We start from the raw sequence: 20236 nt of genomic DNA on the forward strand, positions 1-20236 counted from the left end.
CTCTCTGGTTCGTTATACTTTTCTTCTCTTGACTTTTCTTCTTTTCTTTATCAAATGAAAATACACCCCAATGATTCTCATAAAACAGCCTTTATAACAGACTATGGTCTTTTCCAGTGGAACCGGGTCCCTTTTGGTTTGAGAAATGCACCCAACTCTTTCCAGCGTTTGATGGAAATAGTGCTTTCGGGGTTGCGACCGCTGCAAATTGCCACGTACATTGACGATATTGTTATACCTAGTATTACTGTGGAGGAAAATCTGAGTAAATTGCAAATAGTGTTTGAGAGATTGTGTAAGCATAACTTGAAGCTAAAGCCTTCTAAATGCAAATTTTTAGCTAAAGAAATTAGATACCTTGGGTTTATTATCTCAGATGGTAAATTACACCCGACCCACAGAAAATTGAAACTATAAAGAGGTTAAAAGTACCCTCAAATAAGAAACAGGTACGTTCGTTTCTCGGTTTGACAGGCTTTTATTGCCGATTTGTACCTAATTATTCTGAATTGGCATTACCTTTGGTTGAAATAACTAAATCGAACCAAAATTTTCACTGGTCAAGTGAGGCACAAGAGGCTTTTGAAACACTTATAAATGCTATTGTCTCCAGGCCTTGTCTTAAATTACCTGATGTAAATAGGCCTTGGTTCCTTTATACGGATGCCTCTTCACAGGCACTTGGTGCTATTATTGCCCAAGATGATGAAAATAATGTTAGACACCCAGTGGCTTTTGCTTCTCGTAAGTTAAAAGGAGCCGAATTGAAATACTCTACGGTCGAACGAGAGCTATTGGCTATAGTGTTTGCTGTATCTCATTTTAAGTCTTATTTATATGGAACAAAATTTGTAATATATTGTGATCAGGCTAGTTTGTCAAATGTGCTAAAATTAAAAGATCCCCACAGTCGCATTGCTAGGTGGGTAATGTTATTACAAAATTATACATTTGATGTCATACATAAACCTGGCAAACATAAAATTACCGCAGATTATTTGTCAAGACAAGTGTTGCCGGTTTCTTTTGTGGAAATACATACTGTTCCAAATCATAACAGTGAAGAGCTCTACCAAGCTCAAAGTACTGACAAGTTTTGTCAATTCATAAAAAAATGTATAGATGATCAAGCTAAATTCCCAAAAAAATATTGTGAACTAACGTTTTATTATTATGAAAATATTTTGTGTGTCTGTTCAAAGAAAGTACCATCTGTTGTAAAAATTGTTTTGCCAGACTTGTATATAAATGAGGCATTGTCTTTAGCACATGATGTTTCGTCTTCCGCTCATGCAGGTAGGTTTCGTACCCTGGCTCATTTGAAATCTAAATATTGGTTTCCTAGTTTGGCTAGGGTAACAAAGGAATTTGTCTCATCGTGTACATCTTGCGTTGAGAAACGCGGATATCGACCTCAGGACAAGTCTTCTTTTCTTAGAGTACCTCTAACTACTCATCCTGGTGAACGTGTGGCCATGGACTGTATGGGCTCTCTTCCTAAAACAGACTTTGGAAATTCCTATTTTGTAGTCCTGTCGGATTATTTTACTAGATGGCCTGAGGCTTATGCTGTGCCCCATATACGGGCAGACATGATAGTTAATGTTTTAACAAAGTATATATCTTCTCACGGTATTCCGTCTCAGATATTGACTGATCGTGGTTCTATTTTTTTGTCTCAGTTAATGATGGACATGTATACAAAACTTGGAATCAAAAAGATTACCACTCACGCTTACCACCCGCAGGGAGACAGCATGGTAGAACCTCTAAATGCTACATTAATACAATCTTTGAGTCATTTGGTGAATGAAACTCATACCGCCTGGGATAATCATTTGCCGTGGGCATTGCTGGCTCATCGCTCTTCAGTTCATTCTTCAACGGGATACACTCCAGCCTTTTTGCAGTACGGTCGAGAGCTCCAGGTCCCATTGCATTTGCTCACACCTGACATAATTTCTAAGTCCTCCAGCTCTTATCATGAATTTGTGGAGAAAATGACCAAGATATTGGGGAACTCCTTTCGTGTGGTACATCAAAATCTGAAGATTGTTGCAGAGAAGCAGGAGAGCATGAGAGGAAAGGTGGCTAGAGATAAACACATTCGTGTTGGAGACACTGTATATTTGCATGTCCCAGTGGTGAGGCCACATTTAAGTCGTAAATTGTGTAAATTAAATAAGGGTCCATACAGAGTTGTTAAACAGTTTTCACTTGTTAGTTTTAAGATTCAGCATTTAGAAAATGTTGGGGACATTCAGGTTGTCCATCTGGATCGTCTCATCAAGTTTCACCCACGGTTGGTTGATAAACAAAGTTTAGAGTCTGCAGAATCTTCGGATAACCCTACCGAAGTTGATACGCGGGTTAGACCTAATGATTTTGTGGACATGACCGAAGTTTTTCCTTTCATACACGTATCTTCCGTACCTTGCCGTTATTCGTCTAGATATTCCTTGAGACCAGTGGTGCGGCCACATGAAAGATTTGGTTATGGCTCTAATTAAGTGTTTGAATATATTGTAAAGTCTTAATTGTACTGGTGCTATGTATATATTATATTCTAGTTTTGTTTTCGTTCTGTGAAGGTATTAAAAAATACTCTGGTGTTACTTTTTTCGTTGTGACTTAGAAAAAGGTATTAATCCAATTTTGGGTAAAAAAAAAAAAAACCATGCATACATTTTTTCTTTGAGTTAGAAATATGTGTTTTATTTGAGTTTTTGTCTTGTTTTGTGTTATGCAGTTTGGAATTTCCAGATCGTCAGGTGCTATCTCAGAGCGAGTAGTACACGAAATACAAGAACTGTACCTGAGAACAGTAAGACTTTGGTTTCTTTTGTGTTCATTCTTAATTACTGAATTTTTGTTGGGTTCACGCAGAGCCATTACATGGACCACTCGCCACGGATCATATTTAAGGTCTTAAAATTCAAATTAATTCTAATCCATGTCTTTTATTGAAGGTGTACAATAATGTATATATATTTAATTTCCCTCAAGTGCAAAGTTATTGTGAAATCACATGTATGTAATTGACGTTTTCAGTCGTTTCTTGTAGTAGAATTCATGGAGGCAGAGAGATCATGATAGATTTTGTCTTGTTCGAGTTTATGTGGATGGCATAATGACAAATTCGAGTTCTGAGATCGAGCATGTGGTGCAGGAAATGCGATTCCGAAGTTTAAATTGTGAGATATTTAGATTGGATTGGATTTTGAATTTTTTGGCGCAAGGACCAATTTGGCCAAACTGCGCCAGAACATAACACAAAAATAAGAAAAATGTCCTTTTGTCGTGTTAAAAAACTAAAACATATAAAAAGGAAAACAAACGTAAAACAATGACATGAATTGTAAAACTATAATTTGTTATAAAAACCAATGACTTTAATGAATTTAAAAATGCGAGATGCATCGCTATGGTCATTTAAAATGTCATGAAGTGAAAGATGACTTTGACCAAAAGCGGTCGTAAAATGATGACGATGATATGAACAAGTAAAAGCATGAGCAATGGTAAGTGGACTTTGACAATGAGGGCACTGTGGCTGACTCTCTCGTAATAAAAGATATGATTGTGTGATACGACTGTGTCCTATGCGCAACCGGGCAAGCAGAACTTCCTCCTTTCGGTTAGTTCTGCAGCTCGAACGCCAATGGCCAAGTGTGGGCTTGATGGCATGCAATTTGTTGTTAACTTGATTATTCCAGTGCTCCTGCCAGCGATGATGCATCACTTCCCGGAGGATTGAGAAGTGGTCACTGGCAGGTACCAAAAGGCTATTGTCAATGTTAGCTGTTGTTCGAGCTGCGGTGTCTGCTTTTTCGTTGCCCGGTATTCCTACATGACCTGGTACCCAGTAAAATTTTACTGTGGTACCATGATGAATGAGGTAATGCAGTTCATGAAAAATGGCATGAATAAATGGATGAGTGTGAAACGTACAGGAACACAGTGCTTGTAATGCGCTGAGAGAGTCGCTATAGATGATGCATCGTCGGTGGCGTTTGCGTCGTATATGACGTAGAGCCTGAAGGATTGCGTACAGTTCTGCCGAATATATAGTGAATGTGTCTGGAAGTTTGAAAGATGTCTCCTCACAGCAGATGTAGGCACAACCGACATGGCCAGGGCTCTTGGAGCCGTCGGTATATATGGGGAAGTACCTGTTGTACCTACCCCTGTGCCTAAAGAATATCTGTCGATATATGACATCTGCTGTGGTGGCTCTAGGGTATAATGATAATGAAAGAGAGACATCTGGCAGAGACTGCTCCCATGGTGCCAGTTGCCAAGCAACTGGGGCCACACGACTGATGTCTAATTCTAGTTCTTCCACAAGTGCCCTCATACGAAGACCGTAAGATGGAACACATGAAGGTCGAGCAGCAAATAGTCTATGAAATGAGGGATTAAAAATGACACGATGAAGTGGATGATCTGGAAAAGTCTTCATCTTGATAAAATATTTCAAGGAAAGTTGTTGGCGTCTTGATGTCAGTGATGGCTCGTTGCATTCGACATACAGGCTCTCCATTGGAGACGTCCGGAAAGCTCCAGAACAAATTCGTAGGGCGAGATGGTGGACCGGGTCGAGCACACTCAGATAGCTCCGAGGTGCCGACCCGTATACAATGGAGCCGTAGTCGAGCTTCGATCTTATTAAAGCTTTATATAAGTGGAGGAGCGACTTACGGTCAGCTCCCCACGATGTAGAAGAGATGACCTTCAAGAGGTTCATCATCTTCATGCAACGAGCTCTTAATTGCGCAATTTGAGGTTTGAAAGTGAGTTTCTTGTCAAATGTGATGCCGAGGAATTTAGTATTTTCTACAATAGGTATTAGATTGTTATTGAGAAACAACTGTGGGTCATCGTGTAGGTCTCGACGCCGACAAAAGTGCATAGCAACAGTCTTGTCAGCGGAGAATGAAAAGCCGTTATCATGAGCCCACTTGCTAATCTTGTTTAGTGCGGTTTGTAATTGTCTCTCGGCTGACCTCATATTCACTGATTGATATGATATCAACAGATCATCCACGTATAGTGCGCCAGTGACTGACAACGGGAGTTGGTTCAACACCCCGTTGAGTCTTAAAATAAAAAGTGTTACACTTAAAATGCTACCTTGAGGTACACCTTGTTCTTGAATTTGGGGAGCTGATAATGTGCTTCCGATCCGTACCTGGAAGATGCGTCGAGCAAGAAAGTTCTTAATGAAAATGGGCAAGTTGCCCCGCAAGCCGCTATTATAGAGGTCGGAAAGAATTCCGTGCCTCCAAGTACGGTCGTAGGCCTTTTCTATGTCGAAAAATATGGCTAGCATATGCTCCCTCTTCACAAATGCTTGTCTTATTGATGTCTCAAGGCGTAATAGATTGCATGTTGTGGACCTGAACCGTCTAAAGCCGCTTTGATGTTTCGATAAAATATTGTTAACCTCAAGGTAGTGCATAAGGCGATAGTTGACCATGCGTTCCATGAGCTTACACAAACAACTGGTCAAAGCAATAGGTCTATAACTGTTAGGTTGCTGAGAATTTTTGCCAGGCTTCGGGAATGCAAGAACAATGGCTGCTCGCCAAGTGTCAGGAAATGAATGGCTGACCCAGATCCGATTGAATAAAATAAGTAAATGTGACAGTGATTCTGGTGATAGATGCCGAATCATGGAATAATGAATAGCATCGGGCCCTACAGCTGAGTCAGGACTTCGCTGCAAGGCCGTCGTCAGTTCATGAAGGGTGAACAATGAATTGTACCCCTCCGGTGTAAAAGGCCGGAAGGTGTACGATGTACGTTCGGCTGATGATTTAATAGGATGAAACGATGGGGGATAGTTCGCATCACTGGAGACAGCGGCGAAATGGGCGGCGATGGTATCCGCAATATCCCTCACATCGCTGATGATAGTGCCATTGGTATTTAAAATGGTAAGTGGATGAGACTGATAATGACCATTGATTTTTCGGATCCGGTCCCAAATGACTTTAGATGAAGTAGATGAATTGATTCCCGTGGTAAACTTTTGCCAGGACTCGCGTTGAGCCTGGCGCCTGGTTCTTCTCGCTATCGCCTTTGCTTTTAAAAATGCCAACTTGTTGTCATGGGTAGGATACCGCCGGAACCTACTCCATGCTTTCTTTTGTGCTTTAATAGTAAGATTACATTCGTGGTTCCACCAAGGTTTAGGAAATTTAGGAAGTTTCGAGGAGACTTTGGGTATTGATTCATTTGCTGCAGAGATGACACAACTGGTGACAAGGTCGACACAGTGGTCGACGTCGGGTTGCGAAACCATATCCTCCGTGATTTCTGCCTTGACCGTGAAGTCTGCCCATCGGGCGGCCACAAGCTTCCACCGAGGAGGACCCTCAGGTATGCTATGGCTTCGATCAAGGCACTTAACCACTAGAGGAAAATGATTGCTCCCGTGGAGTTCCGGATCAACCGACCAGGACCAGTTGGGCAAGAGTGAAGGTGAGCATAACGATAAATCTATTGCAGTGAAACTATTGTTTGGGGCATGAAAATGAGTGAAACTGCCATCATTCATGATGGCAAGGTCCATGTCTTCTAACAGCCGTTCTACCATTTCCCCACGAGGGGTGTTGCTGTTAGAACCCCATATCATGTTATGAGCATTGAAGTCTCCAAGAAGAAAAAATGGTGGAGGTAATTGATCAATCAGATCTTCTAGATCTCTCTGTAAGATAGTGTCATTTGGTGGCAAATAAATGGAACAGATGGTAATTCTTAGGCCAGTAGAAATTTCCACCGCGATGGCTTGCAGGTTCGTGCGCAGCGTTAGAACGCGCGACGACACATGATGTGGAACCAGCAGAGCAACACCGCGGCAAGCTCTACTCCCGTCATCGTAATTGATACGGAACAGGGAATGTCGCCTGATGTTCCATGTCTCCGAGGGCTTCGTAAAAGTTTCCTGGAGTGCCACGCAAACAGGATGATAGTGATTGATCAAATCCTTGAGATCTTCGTAATTGGATCTAAGACCACGAATGTTCCATTGAATAATGTTGGCCATAAATTTCAAATAGATGTAGACGGTTCAAGGTCTTTGAACTTATTTCGGTCCAATTTCCGGCGAGTAGTACCGGATTCTGTAGGATTATCCAGATCCATGTCACCAATTGATTTGTCATCAAGAAGTGACATGTTTTGTAATGTAGGCTGCTTCTTTGCTCTCTGAATGGCTTTTCTTGAATATCCGGTCTTGAATAGTTTAATTTTAGATTTATTTCCACTATTGATTTTTGGCTTAGTAGCTGTAGTTACTTTGAATGTGTTCGCTGTTGCTTTTCCTGCTTCTTCGGAGGTGGTGGACTCCTTCCGTAATCCAGTAGAGCAACAGCAGCCACAATTATTACATGGTTGGTTAGATGATGATGTTTGAGTTGATGTATCAGCTATTGGTTCAGTCTGAGTTGTTACGGATGCTTTGGTGACATTGTTAGTCGTATTAGCTGTTGATGGATTTGTTACCATATTAGAGTATGATCTACTAGCTATTGGAGTTTGGTTAGGGATTATACGACGACGTGCTTCAATATATGAGATGTTATTTAGGACCTTGATCTTCTGAATCTCTTTTTCTTCGTTCCATTTCGGACATTTCCTGTCAAATGCGGGGTGGTCGCCACCGCAATTGACGCACTTGAATGGTGAATTAGTGCAGTTGTCCGAAATGTGGTCCCTCTCGCCGCACTTTGCGCAGGTGGGTTGACCACGGCACGCCATTCGTGAGTGACCGAATTTTTGGCAGTTGAAACATCTTACAGGGTTAGGTATGTATGGCCGGATATGGAGGTTATAGTAACCGATTTTGACATCTTTCGGCAATGTTGGGGATGAAAATGTCAGGATTATATTACGTGATGGAGCTAGATTGCCATCTTTGCGGCTCATGATATGTTTGGCAGATGTTACGCCTTGAGACGCTAGCTCCTGAGTTAGTTCATCTTCATCCATGTTAATTAAGTTAGGGTCTGAGATGACACCACGTGAATAATTCAGCGTGGGGTGGATTTTGATTGTTATGGGAATGTCCCCGAGAGATGTGAGCTTTTGAATGAGTTCGGCTTGTTTGGGAGTGTTAGTTTCGACGAGAAGGTCTCCTGAACGGAGAGCCTTCACTGATTTCAGAGTTCCAACTGCGCCATAGAGAGCTTTATCTATCAAGAATGGTGATACTTTTGACAGCTGTTTATCGGTATCAGAACTATGCAAGAAGAAGAATGAGACAGATGATAGATTTGAAGAAGCGGTTTCTGTGACAATAGTTTCACTTAGAGTAGTTCTTTGACGTTTTGGTGCATTTTTTGTTTTTCCCATATTTGAATGGGTATTGTTCCACTCCCACCCACCATGCCCACCATGGAGCCCTACGAGGGGACGCGCACACGTAACCGGTGAAGGTTAGTAGCAACGTCAGGTTAGGTGGGAGCTATACACCACCAAAGCAGGCGAGCAGACGCGTTCAAGATCCAAGATCGTCGTGAAGCAGCACCAACAAACCTCAACGACGTCCGGCAGGCCCGGCCCCTCTACCTGCCCAGTAGTGTAACCCCTTCAGCCACCGAGGCGACCACAGCCGATTGACCTGGACGGGGCTAATCCAAGCCTCCCGTTTCGGCTGAATCCGAGGCCAAAGCTAGCGCATCAGGCTAACCAGGATCCCCATCTCCAGCCTTACGGGTCTCCGCGCACGGCAAACACGCAGGTAGACAGCGTCCCAGACAGAGCATACGCTAGAAGCAACGCCCCGTCTGGGAGGACCCCTCCCCGCCTAAACGGGGTCCACAATGAGGGGTTGGACACAAGACATAAACATGTACAGGACAAAACGAGACGCAAGACAAGTACTGCAAGATGTGTAGAAAAAAACATGTAATCTGGGCTATTGAAGGTGAAGTATATGAGCACAAAAAGCGATGACAATGACGTGTGATAGATTTAGCATTACCCAGGGTGCACCACGAGGAGGCCTATCACATTACACCCCGAGATATTTAGAAGTGTTTTGTTGTAACTGAGTACAGTAGAAGTGCACATGCTGTGTTGATCTTGTTAGTAATGCCTATTTTTATTTTAAGTAGAGATAACATGTGATTGATGCCTACCGGTTAGGAATTCTGTATAACACTTGTTGTGGAGGACACTGGAGCAACGTGATTCATTTTGTGGTTTCAAAATATTGCATTGGATATTCAAAGGATGAGACCACAAGATAAACGTTTTAAATTGATGTATATATCCTGCTGTTTAAAATTGTTGAAATTGTTTTAATGCCTTTTTTTTTATAAATTTTGTCATGAAGAAATTGTAAAATTTTTATCTGAAATAGTTTATACAGAAATACGATACTATGTGATGAGTCAGCTTGATAACTTTCTCAAAAAAAAAAAAAATTTTCACCCCCCCCCCATTTGGCATATGTTATGCTCGACTTTAGGTCGTCTAACCAAAAAAAAGGGAAAGTTAAATAAAAGTTTAAGTATATGCAAATTAGAAATCTACATGACTTTCTATTGGTCCCTTTGTCTCTTGCTTGAAAATAAAGAGCCAGGATAGAATTTGTGAGGGCTAGTTTTTTCTCTTCTCGTTGAGGTGCTCGGTTTTCTTTCCTCGACTGACAGCGGCGGCCGGGACGCGCATCGAGATGTGAATTTTGTGAGGCGCTGGTTTTCCAGAAGCAAGTTCCGAAAGGGGACCCGACCACCATGCTCGAGATCGTCTTTCAAGTGGTGAGTGGTCACTAATATTTATGTCGGTGTAGAGGGCTCTGCGTGAGTCAGTTTTCCTTGGGTTCTCTCAATATCCCTGTTCAACTGGATAGTGTATTGAGCTGATTCAATAACGTTTAGAGTTTATGCCTATATTAATAATTTTTCTAGTTTTGTCTCATGCATAATCGATTTTAAATATACTGGTAAACGTATGTAAATTATTCAAAAGAAAAGCTTTTATCCGAATAAACTTTTGCTATATTCTCTGAAATGTGTTTTTTATCTACTGAGTGTAGTCATTGTAACCATAGGTCGGGTTTGCTATCTGGTGGCCTGGGTTTTTGCGGGTTTATACAACGTATGTTTTTTTTTACGTTATTGATCCTGTGTCGTGTTGTGTGCCGAAAGGTGCGCAACAGCACATTTACAGATATTTACATAAATTGATTGGGACCAAGTGATCACTAAAGTGAACTGGGGTGCTATTCCAGATCACTTGAGTGACCCACGACACATTCTCACTTCAATTAAGTGGTCCGCAATGCATCTTCATATCTTTTAAGTGATCCACGGCAATTTAAGGATCACCTACATGGCCTGCGGCCAAACTATAGATCATTTAATCCTTTCTTACTCCTCCTTTCTAAATTTAGCCCTTTCTTACTTTCCACAGCCTTCAATATACCCATACAGCACTTGCACCCAGGAAAAGAAAAAGCATACAAAATCTTTTTTTCCTATAGATTCTGGGGGAGGGGGGGGGGGACTCCCATGAAAATTAGAGTGAAAATTATTTTTTTTCCTAGCGATATGTATTGGGGGGTCTTTTTTTTCCATATTCAAAGTGGCTGTTGTTCGGAGATGGCCATTTATGGAAGTTTTACTGTGTATATATATATGTTATTATGTTGCTTGCTGTGGTGAGAATTTTTCAATGGGAAAGTTGAATCAATTTAAAAAAAAAAACACCAGTAAATAAACATCATCTAATTGTATGGGATGATATGTGCCAAAATGTCAAGTTTTAAAATTCTCAATCACATTTTTGTGGATGGAAGGACGTTGTGATAGCAGCTAGCACCTATAATTCAGACTCGGGAATACTCAAAAAACATTCATTTTCTTAGACATATTTTTGTATAAGCTTTTGTTGTGTCATTGTTTTTAATTTACCATGAGTCAACTTGTTACACAACAAATCAAATACAGTGAACGCCGCTTAACGTGATCACATCACAACTCTGGGTTTCTAATAATAATAATAACCAATTGATAACCATATCCAAAACAAATTCTGGAATCAAATACAATGACCATAACATCTTGTTTGGTTGAATAGAACGAACAAAAACAGGACATCTCAGTTTTTTCTTTTCCTCATAACTCATTTTAAAATGTTCAATTTTTTTTTTAAATTTTCCATATTATTTTAAGACCGGATTTTTTTATTCAGCCATTGTGAGGAATTAGAATGAAACTGTTTAAACGTGTATCACAAATAATGGTGCTTTTTTTTCGGTAATTTCCATAAAGAAAGTCTTCTTTTTAGGTGAAAATTATGAATCTGGAACTTAAATAAACTGACCATGAACCGAAGAAAGAGTTCTTCAATTGTTACACTCATTTGCCTTCACTATAGGAAGTTAAGCAACTCTACATGTATATAGATCATAAGGGACTGATAAGGACATTGTGACCTGAGTATGGAAATGTTTGTCACCAAAGGAAGGGGTTGGGTATACCATCTAATCCCCTACATAGTCTTGCAAGCTGAAAGCAATAACTTACATAGAAAAAAATAAGTTTGGTTAAACCTTAGCTTAAAATGCAGGGAAAAGAATTTCAATGAAAAAAAAGTTGATAAAAACTAGTCCTGACAACTGTAATGAATAAAAGTATATGTTATATACTTATATATATCATGACGTTTAGCGTTGATAAGTGCATGGTTGCTCATTCAGCAGTGGTCAAAAAAGTGAATAGAATGCTTAGTCTTATTTTAAAAAAGGTCTCTTCGCGTTCTCCTAAAGTCATTCTTCCGCTTTTTCGAGGCTTAGTTCGTCCTGGACTGGAGTATGCTGTAAGGTTTTGGAGACCATACCTACAGAGAGACATAGACTTGGTTGAAGGGGTGCAGAGAAGAGCTACGCGTGTCCTTATTGGCACACGGGGCTTGAGTTATGCAGAGAGGCTACATTTTTTGAATATGTTTACATTGGATGAACGCAGGTGTCGAGGAGATATGATCGAAGTGTTCAAAATGGGATGGACAGGATGGACCATGAACTTTTAGTACACCGCCAATCGACTGCTTTTACAAGGGGATACCAGTATCAATTTGGTGAGGGACAATGCAAGACTATGGTGTTGCGGGGAATTTTTCTCTAATACGGTTGTTAATAAATGGAATAGCTTACCCCCAGAGGTAGTAAATTGTAACACAATTGACACGTTCAAAAAGAAATACGATAAACATATTGGGGTAAATCGAGAAGCTATCCATACTTAGAATAAGACAACCCTAAGTATTCTTTATGGGCATTGTATAATATTTTATCATGTGTATAGCCTATATTGTTTACAATTTTTGTTAATCACATTTTTGATTGGGTTGCTATATTTTTGAAATATATGACATCCATATTTTTATGGGCATCTTTTTCTCAGCCACCTCGTTGGGCATTTTGCCTGTTGCGGCGTTGTATTTGTATATTTTTCCCCATGTTATGAAATTGGTCCATTCATTACTTTGCTAAAGTGACAACAATGATTACATTATCTGAGATTCCAATAAACGGTGTCCACTTTATTATGTTTATCTATTGCAAAAAACATCATTGACAACTGTATGTGAACAGCTTCTAAGAGCGATCACACAAAAAAGAGAGAGAGATTCTCTAACTAAAAGTTTGAGATGCAGAAATTGTATATTTATATTTTTTAAATATTTTCTATTGCACTATGTAAGACAACATTAAAAATGGTTCATTAAAAATATCAAGAGAATATTATAAAGATAAATTAAATGAGTTATGAAAATCTTACAGGAGCTTTCGGTTTCCTCAACAATTCTAGCTTGAAAGAATCAGGATGGTAACATATCTTTCGTCCTACAACCTCCAACAATGTATTTACATTTGCTGTAGAGAGGATGGTAAACACAAAGCTTCCCAACTCTTTACCAGGCTAGAAAATATATAAGTATTTAGAAGACAATTACATGTCATGAAAAAACATTCCTTTTCATTAAAAAATTGTTTCATTCATAAAATTTGATCCAACACTCACGTTAATCATTATTTATTCTATCAAATTTCTATATTGGAAACTCAGATTGAGCACTACATTCATGTTCACTGTCAATATAAAGTTACAGTAATTTTCTGCATATAGTCCAAAGGGTTGCATTACCTGCAATAGAAAATACTCCCTGAAGTAAAAAAAAGTATATAGCCCGAACTGTTGTATGGCATGCAGGTTTGTCCCATTTTTTCTCCTAATTTTTTCATAGGGGAATGACAGTAGATAGGTGAAAACCTAATGAAATAATGGTAAGACTACTTCTACCATTTCTTCTGAACCTATGGTATTTCTGGGGTAAATTAATACAAAGAATAAGTAAAAATTGTTTGCCTAGTATGTGTGCTTCTTTTTCGTAATGTTTTGTTTATATTGTATATTATATTAAACATTCCCAAAAAAAACCCAATTTTTTTTATCATCTGTACAGGATTTTATTTGTCTCTAACATCCAAAATTTGTTGCGTATTAAAAGAATAAATTTGATTTGATCTCTTAACAATTTCAAGTAGTTCACAAGCAAAGTTAAAGCAATGATGCTTCTAATTGAAATAATCATTGTTTTTAATTTAAAAAAAAAAAGGGTTTTAAAACCTCTCATCATGACCTCGAACTAAAGTTGTTATTGGGGGTGATTATACCAAAAATTGTTTTGTTGTAAATGTTTCAGGCAATGAAAACTGATTTATACTTCACAATATAAACAAAATTAGTAAAAAAAATTAAATTATTTAAAAGAAAAATGAATATTCTCGATTATTATCCAATTTTTGCATCCACGAGAATACTCTCACCTCACATCTCTAATTTTTTCTACCCAGACAGACAATGCTAACGACTCCTCCACTTGCTGAACACTCAAACTAAGCAATTGAAAAATTAATAAATTAAATGGTCCACATCCAGTTTGTACTTACCCAATACCACCCAAATAACCTTGAAAACGATACAATCCCTGCTTTGGCAGAATCCTTAATTGCAATCTACTACATTTGTATTATTCGCCAATATATCAATGATTCCCTCCCCAATTAAAATGAATTACACTGACTTTGTTGGTAGGATTTGGTAAAAAAGTAAGACAAAACAGAGTCTAGGGCGGAAAGCAATAAGAACATCTTTAGGGCATTCAATGATTTTTAAGTCATTTTTTAAACAAGGTGATGTGCCAAATAGTGATGAACCATGCATTGATAAGGAACACAATGAAATTCAATGTGAAAATGAAGAAGTTGTACAACTTTTTGAAAATTTATCTTCTAGCAAAACATAAGGACCAGATAATATTTAGTCCAGGGTCCTTAGGAAATGAACTACTTTTGCTGGTTCCACAGATTTATAGGAGTTGTGTAGTTAAGGGTATATGGTCTCACGAGATTGGAAAGTTGCTTAATTAATATTTTTCACAAGGGTAAAGTAGAGAAACTGTCTCAAACTATCGTCAAGTGAGTTTGACTAGCTTCCTCTTGAAAATACTGGAAATTCTTATTAAATGGCAACTGCTGAAGTTGATTGAGGATAATAATGTGTTGGTGGAAAACAAGAATGGGTTCAGCACATAAATATAGGGTGTTTCAAAAAGAATCACCCGATTTAAAATGCATATATTATGAAAAATATTGAACATACATTTCAGATTAATTTTATATTACATGGCTAATCAAAGTTTTTTTACAAACCAAATAAAAGGTGCTCAATATGTCCACCTTGGGATGCACGGCATATGTCTATAGGGTAGTCAAATTTGTCCCAAACTTTTGCGCATGTTTACATCCACTGCGAGTGGATTTTTGTGGATGTCTACATGTGAAACTTTGTCTGATGCACTCCACATTTTCATCTGACATGGGGGGAAGGCCAGAGCATTTTTCTTTACACAGACAACCTGTGTCTCGGAATTGTTTATACCATGCCTAATGCTCTTTTTAAGCGGTAGGAAGTTCAACACCAGGGTATTGTTGACAAAAAGTATGTTGAACGGTTGTTCAGGGTTAATACAAAATTTCCTAAATAAAAATTTAGGAGTTTTTAAGGGGTTTCAAGCAGTTTTTAAGGAGTCACGGCAAACTTCAAAACTTACAAGTTTTACAGCGAAAAAAAGGGCGGGACACACATGCAAATTTATTTTTAATTTGCCAAACAAATTTTCCCTCTTCTCAAAAATATAGACATAGAAGTGGTTCAGAAATTACACCTTTTGATTTGTTACCCAGCATAATAAGAATTCATAAAATAATCAATCCACATACATACTTTTTTGTTGTCACCTAAGTGTTCTAAAACCTTCGTTTTGGTCAAAAATATAACTCACAACAGCATCACATAACTTATAAAAATTCTAAAAGTGATATTTCCCCCTCCGATTATTCAAAATAAAAACCACAGCTCACAAAGATTTTTCTTACAAAATTATTTATGTTAATACCGCCAAGCTGCGCCATGCGCCAAAACCCTCCCACTGCGTGGGAGTAAAGGAGAGTTGCTGCCTTAGGACGAGAGAAAGAGCACAGGCCTTCCGTCGCTCTCTTGACTGATGTTTATAGCATAAGAATAAAGTTGTTTAAGTTTTCAAAACCTTGAGATACAGTCCACTTGTTAGAGCAGAGTAAAAACATTTTTGGTCAATATCTTCGCCGGAGAAATTAAAATTAAGATGGATCAGACAATGCTTAACCGCACTCGCGGTGCGATCAAAAGGAGGATTACACGAGTCCAGTCAGTATTACAAAACATAGATGAATCGAGTGAAGAAACTGATGTTGTGCTGTTACAACAATTAGTGAAAATTGAGGACATTCGAACGACCATCGATGAACTCCTACAGGGATATGCCGCCTTGCCCGCGGATGCACAACTAGATGATGTCTTCGACCAAATCGAGGAGATAGAGGCGAACGTAGACGCACTAGAGGTACGTTCAAAATGTTTAGTTTCAAAACTAAAAATCAAATCGGAAGATAACCAGGTCGCTCAACCTGCAACCGTAAAATTGCCAGAGATTCCTTTGCTGAGTTTTTCGGGAAATCCGGAAGAGTGGAGCTCATTCAAATCGGAGTTCAAATCTTTAACTACAGACAATGAATCATTGAATGAAGCTCATAAACTTCACTATCTTCGAGCCTTGTTAAGAGGGGAAGCGAAACTTGTCGGAATGATCGACGATACCTTCAACTCGCTTTTCGGAGAATTAGAGAAGCGATTTGAGAACAAAAAGTTCATCACTGACACACATATTAACGCTATTATTAACCTTGAGAAAATACATCATGAGTCAGCTAAAGACCTTCGAAAAATGGTGAATACTATCCTGAGACATCTCAGAGGGCTCAAACTTGTAAACCTTGAGATGAATAAGCTAACTGAGATACTGCTTGTTAATGCTATTTTGCCTAAGCTAGATCCTGAGTCACGCAAGCAGTACGAAATGTCGCTGAAAAACACGGAATTTCCAGAATGGGAAGAATTCATTGACTTTTTGCAAAGAAGGAGTCAAGTGCTCGAAAATACTCAACTAGTTTCCTACGCAAAATCTAAATTTGATGCATTTTCAAAACCTAAAAGTTGGTTAGCCAAAGCGAATGCAAAGCAAAATTCCTGCCCAATTTGCGGAGAGAATTATCCAATTTATAAGTGTAGAACTTTTCATAGCCTTTCTATTGAAGAGAGAATATACGAAGTACAAAATAAAAAACTGTGTTATAACTGTCTGGAATCCCATAGAGTAGTCGAGTGCGGCAGCGATAAGAGATAAGAGATGCCGTATGTGTGGGAAGAAGCATCATTCGTTAATCCATAGAGAGAATACGCACTTTACTCTTACTTGACGCCGGCTCTCAAGTCAGTTTTGTCAGCAATGAGGTGGCAGACTCTTTACGACTTTGGAGAGACACTGTAAACGTTCCTATTGCAGGACTGAATGACTCTATTCTGAACATAAAGAAAAAAGTAACAGCGCTAATCACTAACTGCGAAAGGGACTATAGTAGAAAACTTGATTTTTTAGTTGTTCCCAACATAACAGATTTAATGCCCTCAAAGCGTTTGGATTTGAACTTCCTAGAAACTTGAGTTACGGGGATCCCAAATTCAATATTCCGCAAGAAATAGACACATTGCTGGGTACAGAAATATTTTACGAGTTATTGGAGAACAACCAAATGAAATTGAAGAATGAGGCTATCATAATTCAAGCATCTGTGTTTGGTTGGATAGTAACAGGGACATTCCAGAATGCGGTAATCTACAACAATCTCCACTGGCATTTAACGAGTTATCTGGATGAGGTTGAAAAGGGTTTGGCAAAGTTCTGGGAACTGGAGTCAATCGGGATAATGGACGATCCTAAATTCAAGGAAACCGACGAGGCCAAACAGTTGTTTGACAAAACACGTCTGTTTCAAAGACGGACGATATGAAGTTAGCCTACCATGGAAGAGAGATTGGATAGAGCTAAATGATAACTTTAGTGTCACAGAGAAACTATTACAGAGCCTTCTCAAGAGAATGCGGTACGATCCGACTTTGTTTGCTCAGTACCGTGAAGTACTAGACAATTACTTGGATCAAGGGATTATAGAGAAAGTACCAGATGCGGAGAACACTGATGGAAAACCAGTATACTACTTGCCACATCAAGCAGTATTTTGAGCAGAAAGCGTCACGACAAAAATGAGAATTGTATTCGATGCAAGCTCTCACAAACCAGGTGAATTGTCCTTAAATGACTGCCTTTGGATAGGTGTCAACTTAAACCCAAACATTTTTCATTTGTTGACGTACTTTTGTCTCAACAAAATCGCGTTTCTTGCAGATGTCGAGAAAACATTTCTACAGATTTCTCTTACAGAAAAAAAAAGAGATGCAGTGAGGTTTCTATTCACCAATGCAAGGTGCATCAGCGATCATGCCAACGTCAGGGGTGCAAGTGCCCCTCATCTATTTCGGAGCATCAAATTTCATTTTTGGAGCAGAAATTTTAAAAATGGAGCAGAACTAAAAATGAACTATATCTGTAATATAAGTAATTTTTCTGTGAAATGCCAGAAGTTTTGCCAAAAATGGTTGAAACAAATAATTCTAAATAAATTTCCTTCATAAATTAAAATCCATTTAAATTTTTTCTGAATTATCTTATCTGTCACTACTAAACATGCATTACTGAAATGACGAATAAAAATTATTAGACTCTTTTCAAATTAAGCAACATGCATACTAAAAACTCAGGCAGCAAGAATTTCTGCTTCTTCAACACCAAAATCTTATTCATCCTGATATAGCAAAAAAGTGTGTGCAGGATATAATAAGGGTTTTCGTGAAAAAAAAATTAGCTTCTCACATAATTTAAAGGAATTATTAAATTTAAAATCAAAATGCAAAAAACAAGAAAAATATAAATACCTTATTTACTTAAATAATTTCTCAACCTAATAGCATGTTAATAGATTACTAATCACGAGTCGCTTTCAGAAGTTCAGCATCTCAATGACAATTTTTTTTCAAATTTTTCATGCTCTTGAACATAAGATTTTGTATGTCTTATTCCATTAAAGCATTGAATGGACAAATTTTTTAATGTTTGAACAGACTTTTATTTATTTGTTAACAATGAACTCTTTCACTGATCTCTTTCACTGTCTGCGTTACCATGTGCTAAAGATAAATAAGCCTTCACCAAAACTGGCAAAATTATGAACTTTGGGCTGCTTTCAACGTTACAAAGTTTGAATATGTCTGCCCAATATCTATCTATTCTCTGAACTGATTTCACTTCTTGTAATTCTTTGCATTGTAGTGCAACCCATCCATCACACATAATTAATAGTTCTGTTGGTGCTACAATGTTGAGACTATTGTTAAGAGCATGCCCCTCCCCCACCAATGCAGTGGCGCACCGTGCGGCCATATTGGGTGGCGCTCTAGGAGGGGTGCCAAATGGAGTTGAAAGGGTGAAAAAAGCTTTGTTGACCAAAAAAGAGTCGTCAGTAGCGCCAAAAATAGATTCCGCATGGGTAGAAATTTTTTTCCTCGAGCCGCTCCTGTTCACCAAATCCGGATTTTCGCAATGTGAAATTGTCACAATCGGCAACCGCCGACGATAACCACACGACCGCATAGTGGCTAGATGACAAAACAATGAATATTTTTTTAGCTGGAGTTACAGATCCTATTTTTTCCCAACGATCTCCGAAAAAATTCGGTAATTTAAACGAGTAAACCAATCCCCTTTTCGATGTATGCCGTCTTTGAATGCAGGTTGGCAGACGCGAAATTACCGTTATTTTCAGTATATAACCCGCAGAAGAAAAAACGCTCTCCGAAATCGGAAAATTCGACATATTCATTCAGGGACTTCGATAGCCTGCCAGTTAACCAATAACAGTATAGGACTTTATACTTCAAGGTAGTAGAACTACTTTCCAAAGTCACGAGATAACGCGATTGTGGTAGATGGTGGGAAGTGAAAAAAAATTGGAAGTTTCTCCCTCCGTATCTTGGAAAGAACGTGTCCTTTGAACAAAATTTTCACGCTTCTTTTTCCTAAATTCCGGATATTTGACGCACTACAGTGCATTAGCGGTACCTCCGCGAACCACAAACAAGAATTGGCGCAAATGCGCAGGGATTCGGCGCCTTGGCGCACCATGTAGCAAGAGAACTGTTTCGGCGCAGTTTGGCGCAGCTCTTGCACCCCTGCAACGTGCAAGAGTTTCGATTCAAAAGAGTATTATTCGGCATCAATGCCAGCCCATTCTTACTTGCTGCTACGATCAAAACACACATAGAAAAACAATGCTACAATTATCCAGCAGCAACTCAAGTGCTCAACACCTGTGTTTACATCGATGATCTAGTGGCTGGAGAAGACAGTGTGGCAGAAGCATTGTGAGTCTCTCGTGAAACTAGAGAGATCATGAGAGGTGCCAACACGAATCTTCGTAAATAGATATCAAATGATCCTAGGCTGATTCATCTATGGAAGAAAGAGGGATTTGACGTCCATCCTCAGCATACGGACGGCATCAACATGCATAATGTTTTGGGATTGTCATGGGATGCTTTTCATGATTATCTAGCCATGGATATCATGGACCTTGTGGAATTCCTGAAACAAAACAAAAATACGAAACGCTTCTTATTGCAAACAGCAGGTAGAATCTTCGACCCCATTGGACTTCTCAGCCCCT

General features: G+C 38.9%; 1 protein-coding gene across 1 annotated transcript in view; it reads right to left on the reverse strand.

The window, feature by feature from the left end:
* Usp47 (ubiquitin specific protease 47) overlaps positions 1-20236 on the reverse strand; it is a 507668-nt gene that overhangs the window by 435542 nt on the left and 51890 nt on the right. Inside the window, exon 3 of the mRNA XM_089246367.1 lies at positions 12798-12938. Within this exon, the coding sequence (XP_089102493.1) occupies positions 12798-12938 (141 nt within the window). The remainder of the gene's footprint in view (positions 1-12797; positions 12939-20236) is intronic.

This window comes from Pholcus phalangioides, unplaced genomic scaffold, assembly GCF_987345545.1.
Source record: "Pholcus phalangioides strain wild (caught in Gottingen) unplaced genomic scaffold, Ppha-v1.0 ptg000017l_1, whole genome shotgun sequence".
Lineage (NCBI taxonomy): Eukaryota > Metazoa > Arthropoda > Arachnida > Araneae > Pholcidae > Pholcus > Pholcus phalangioides.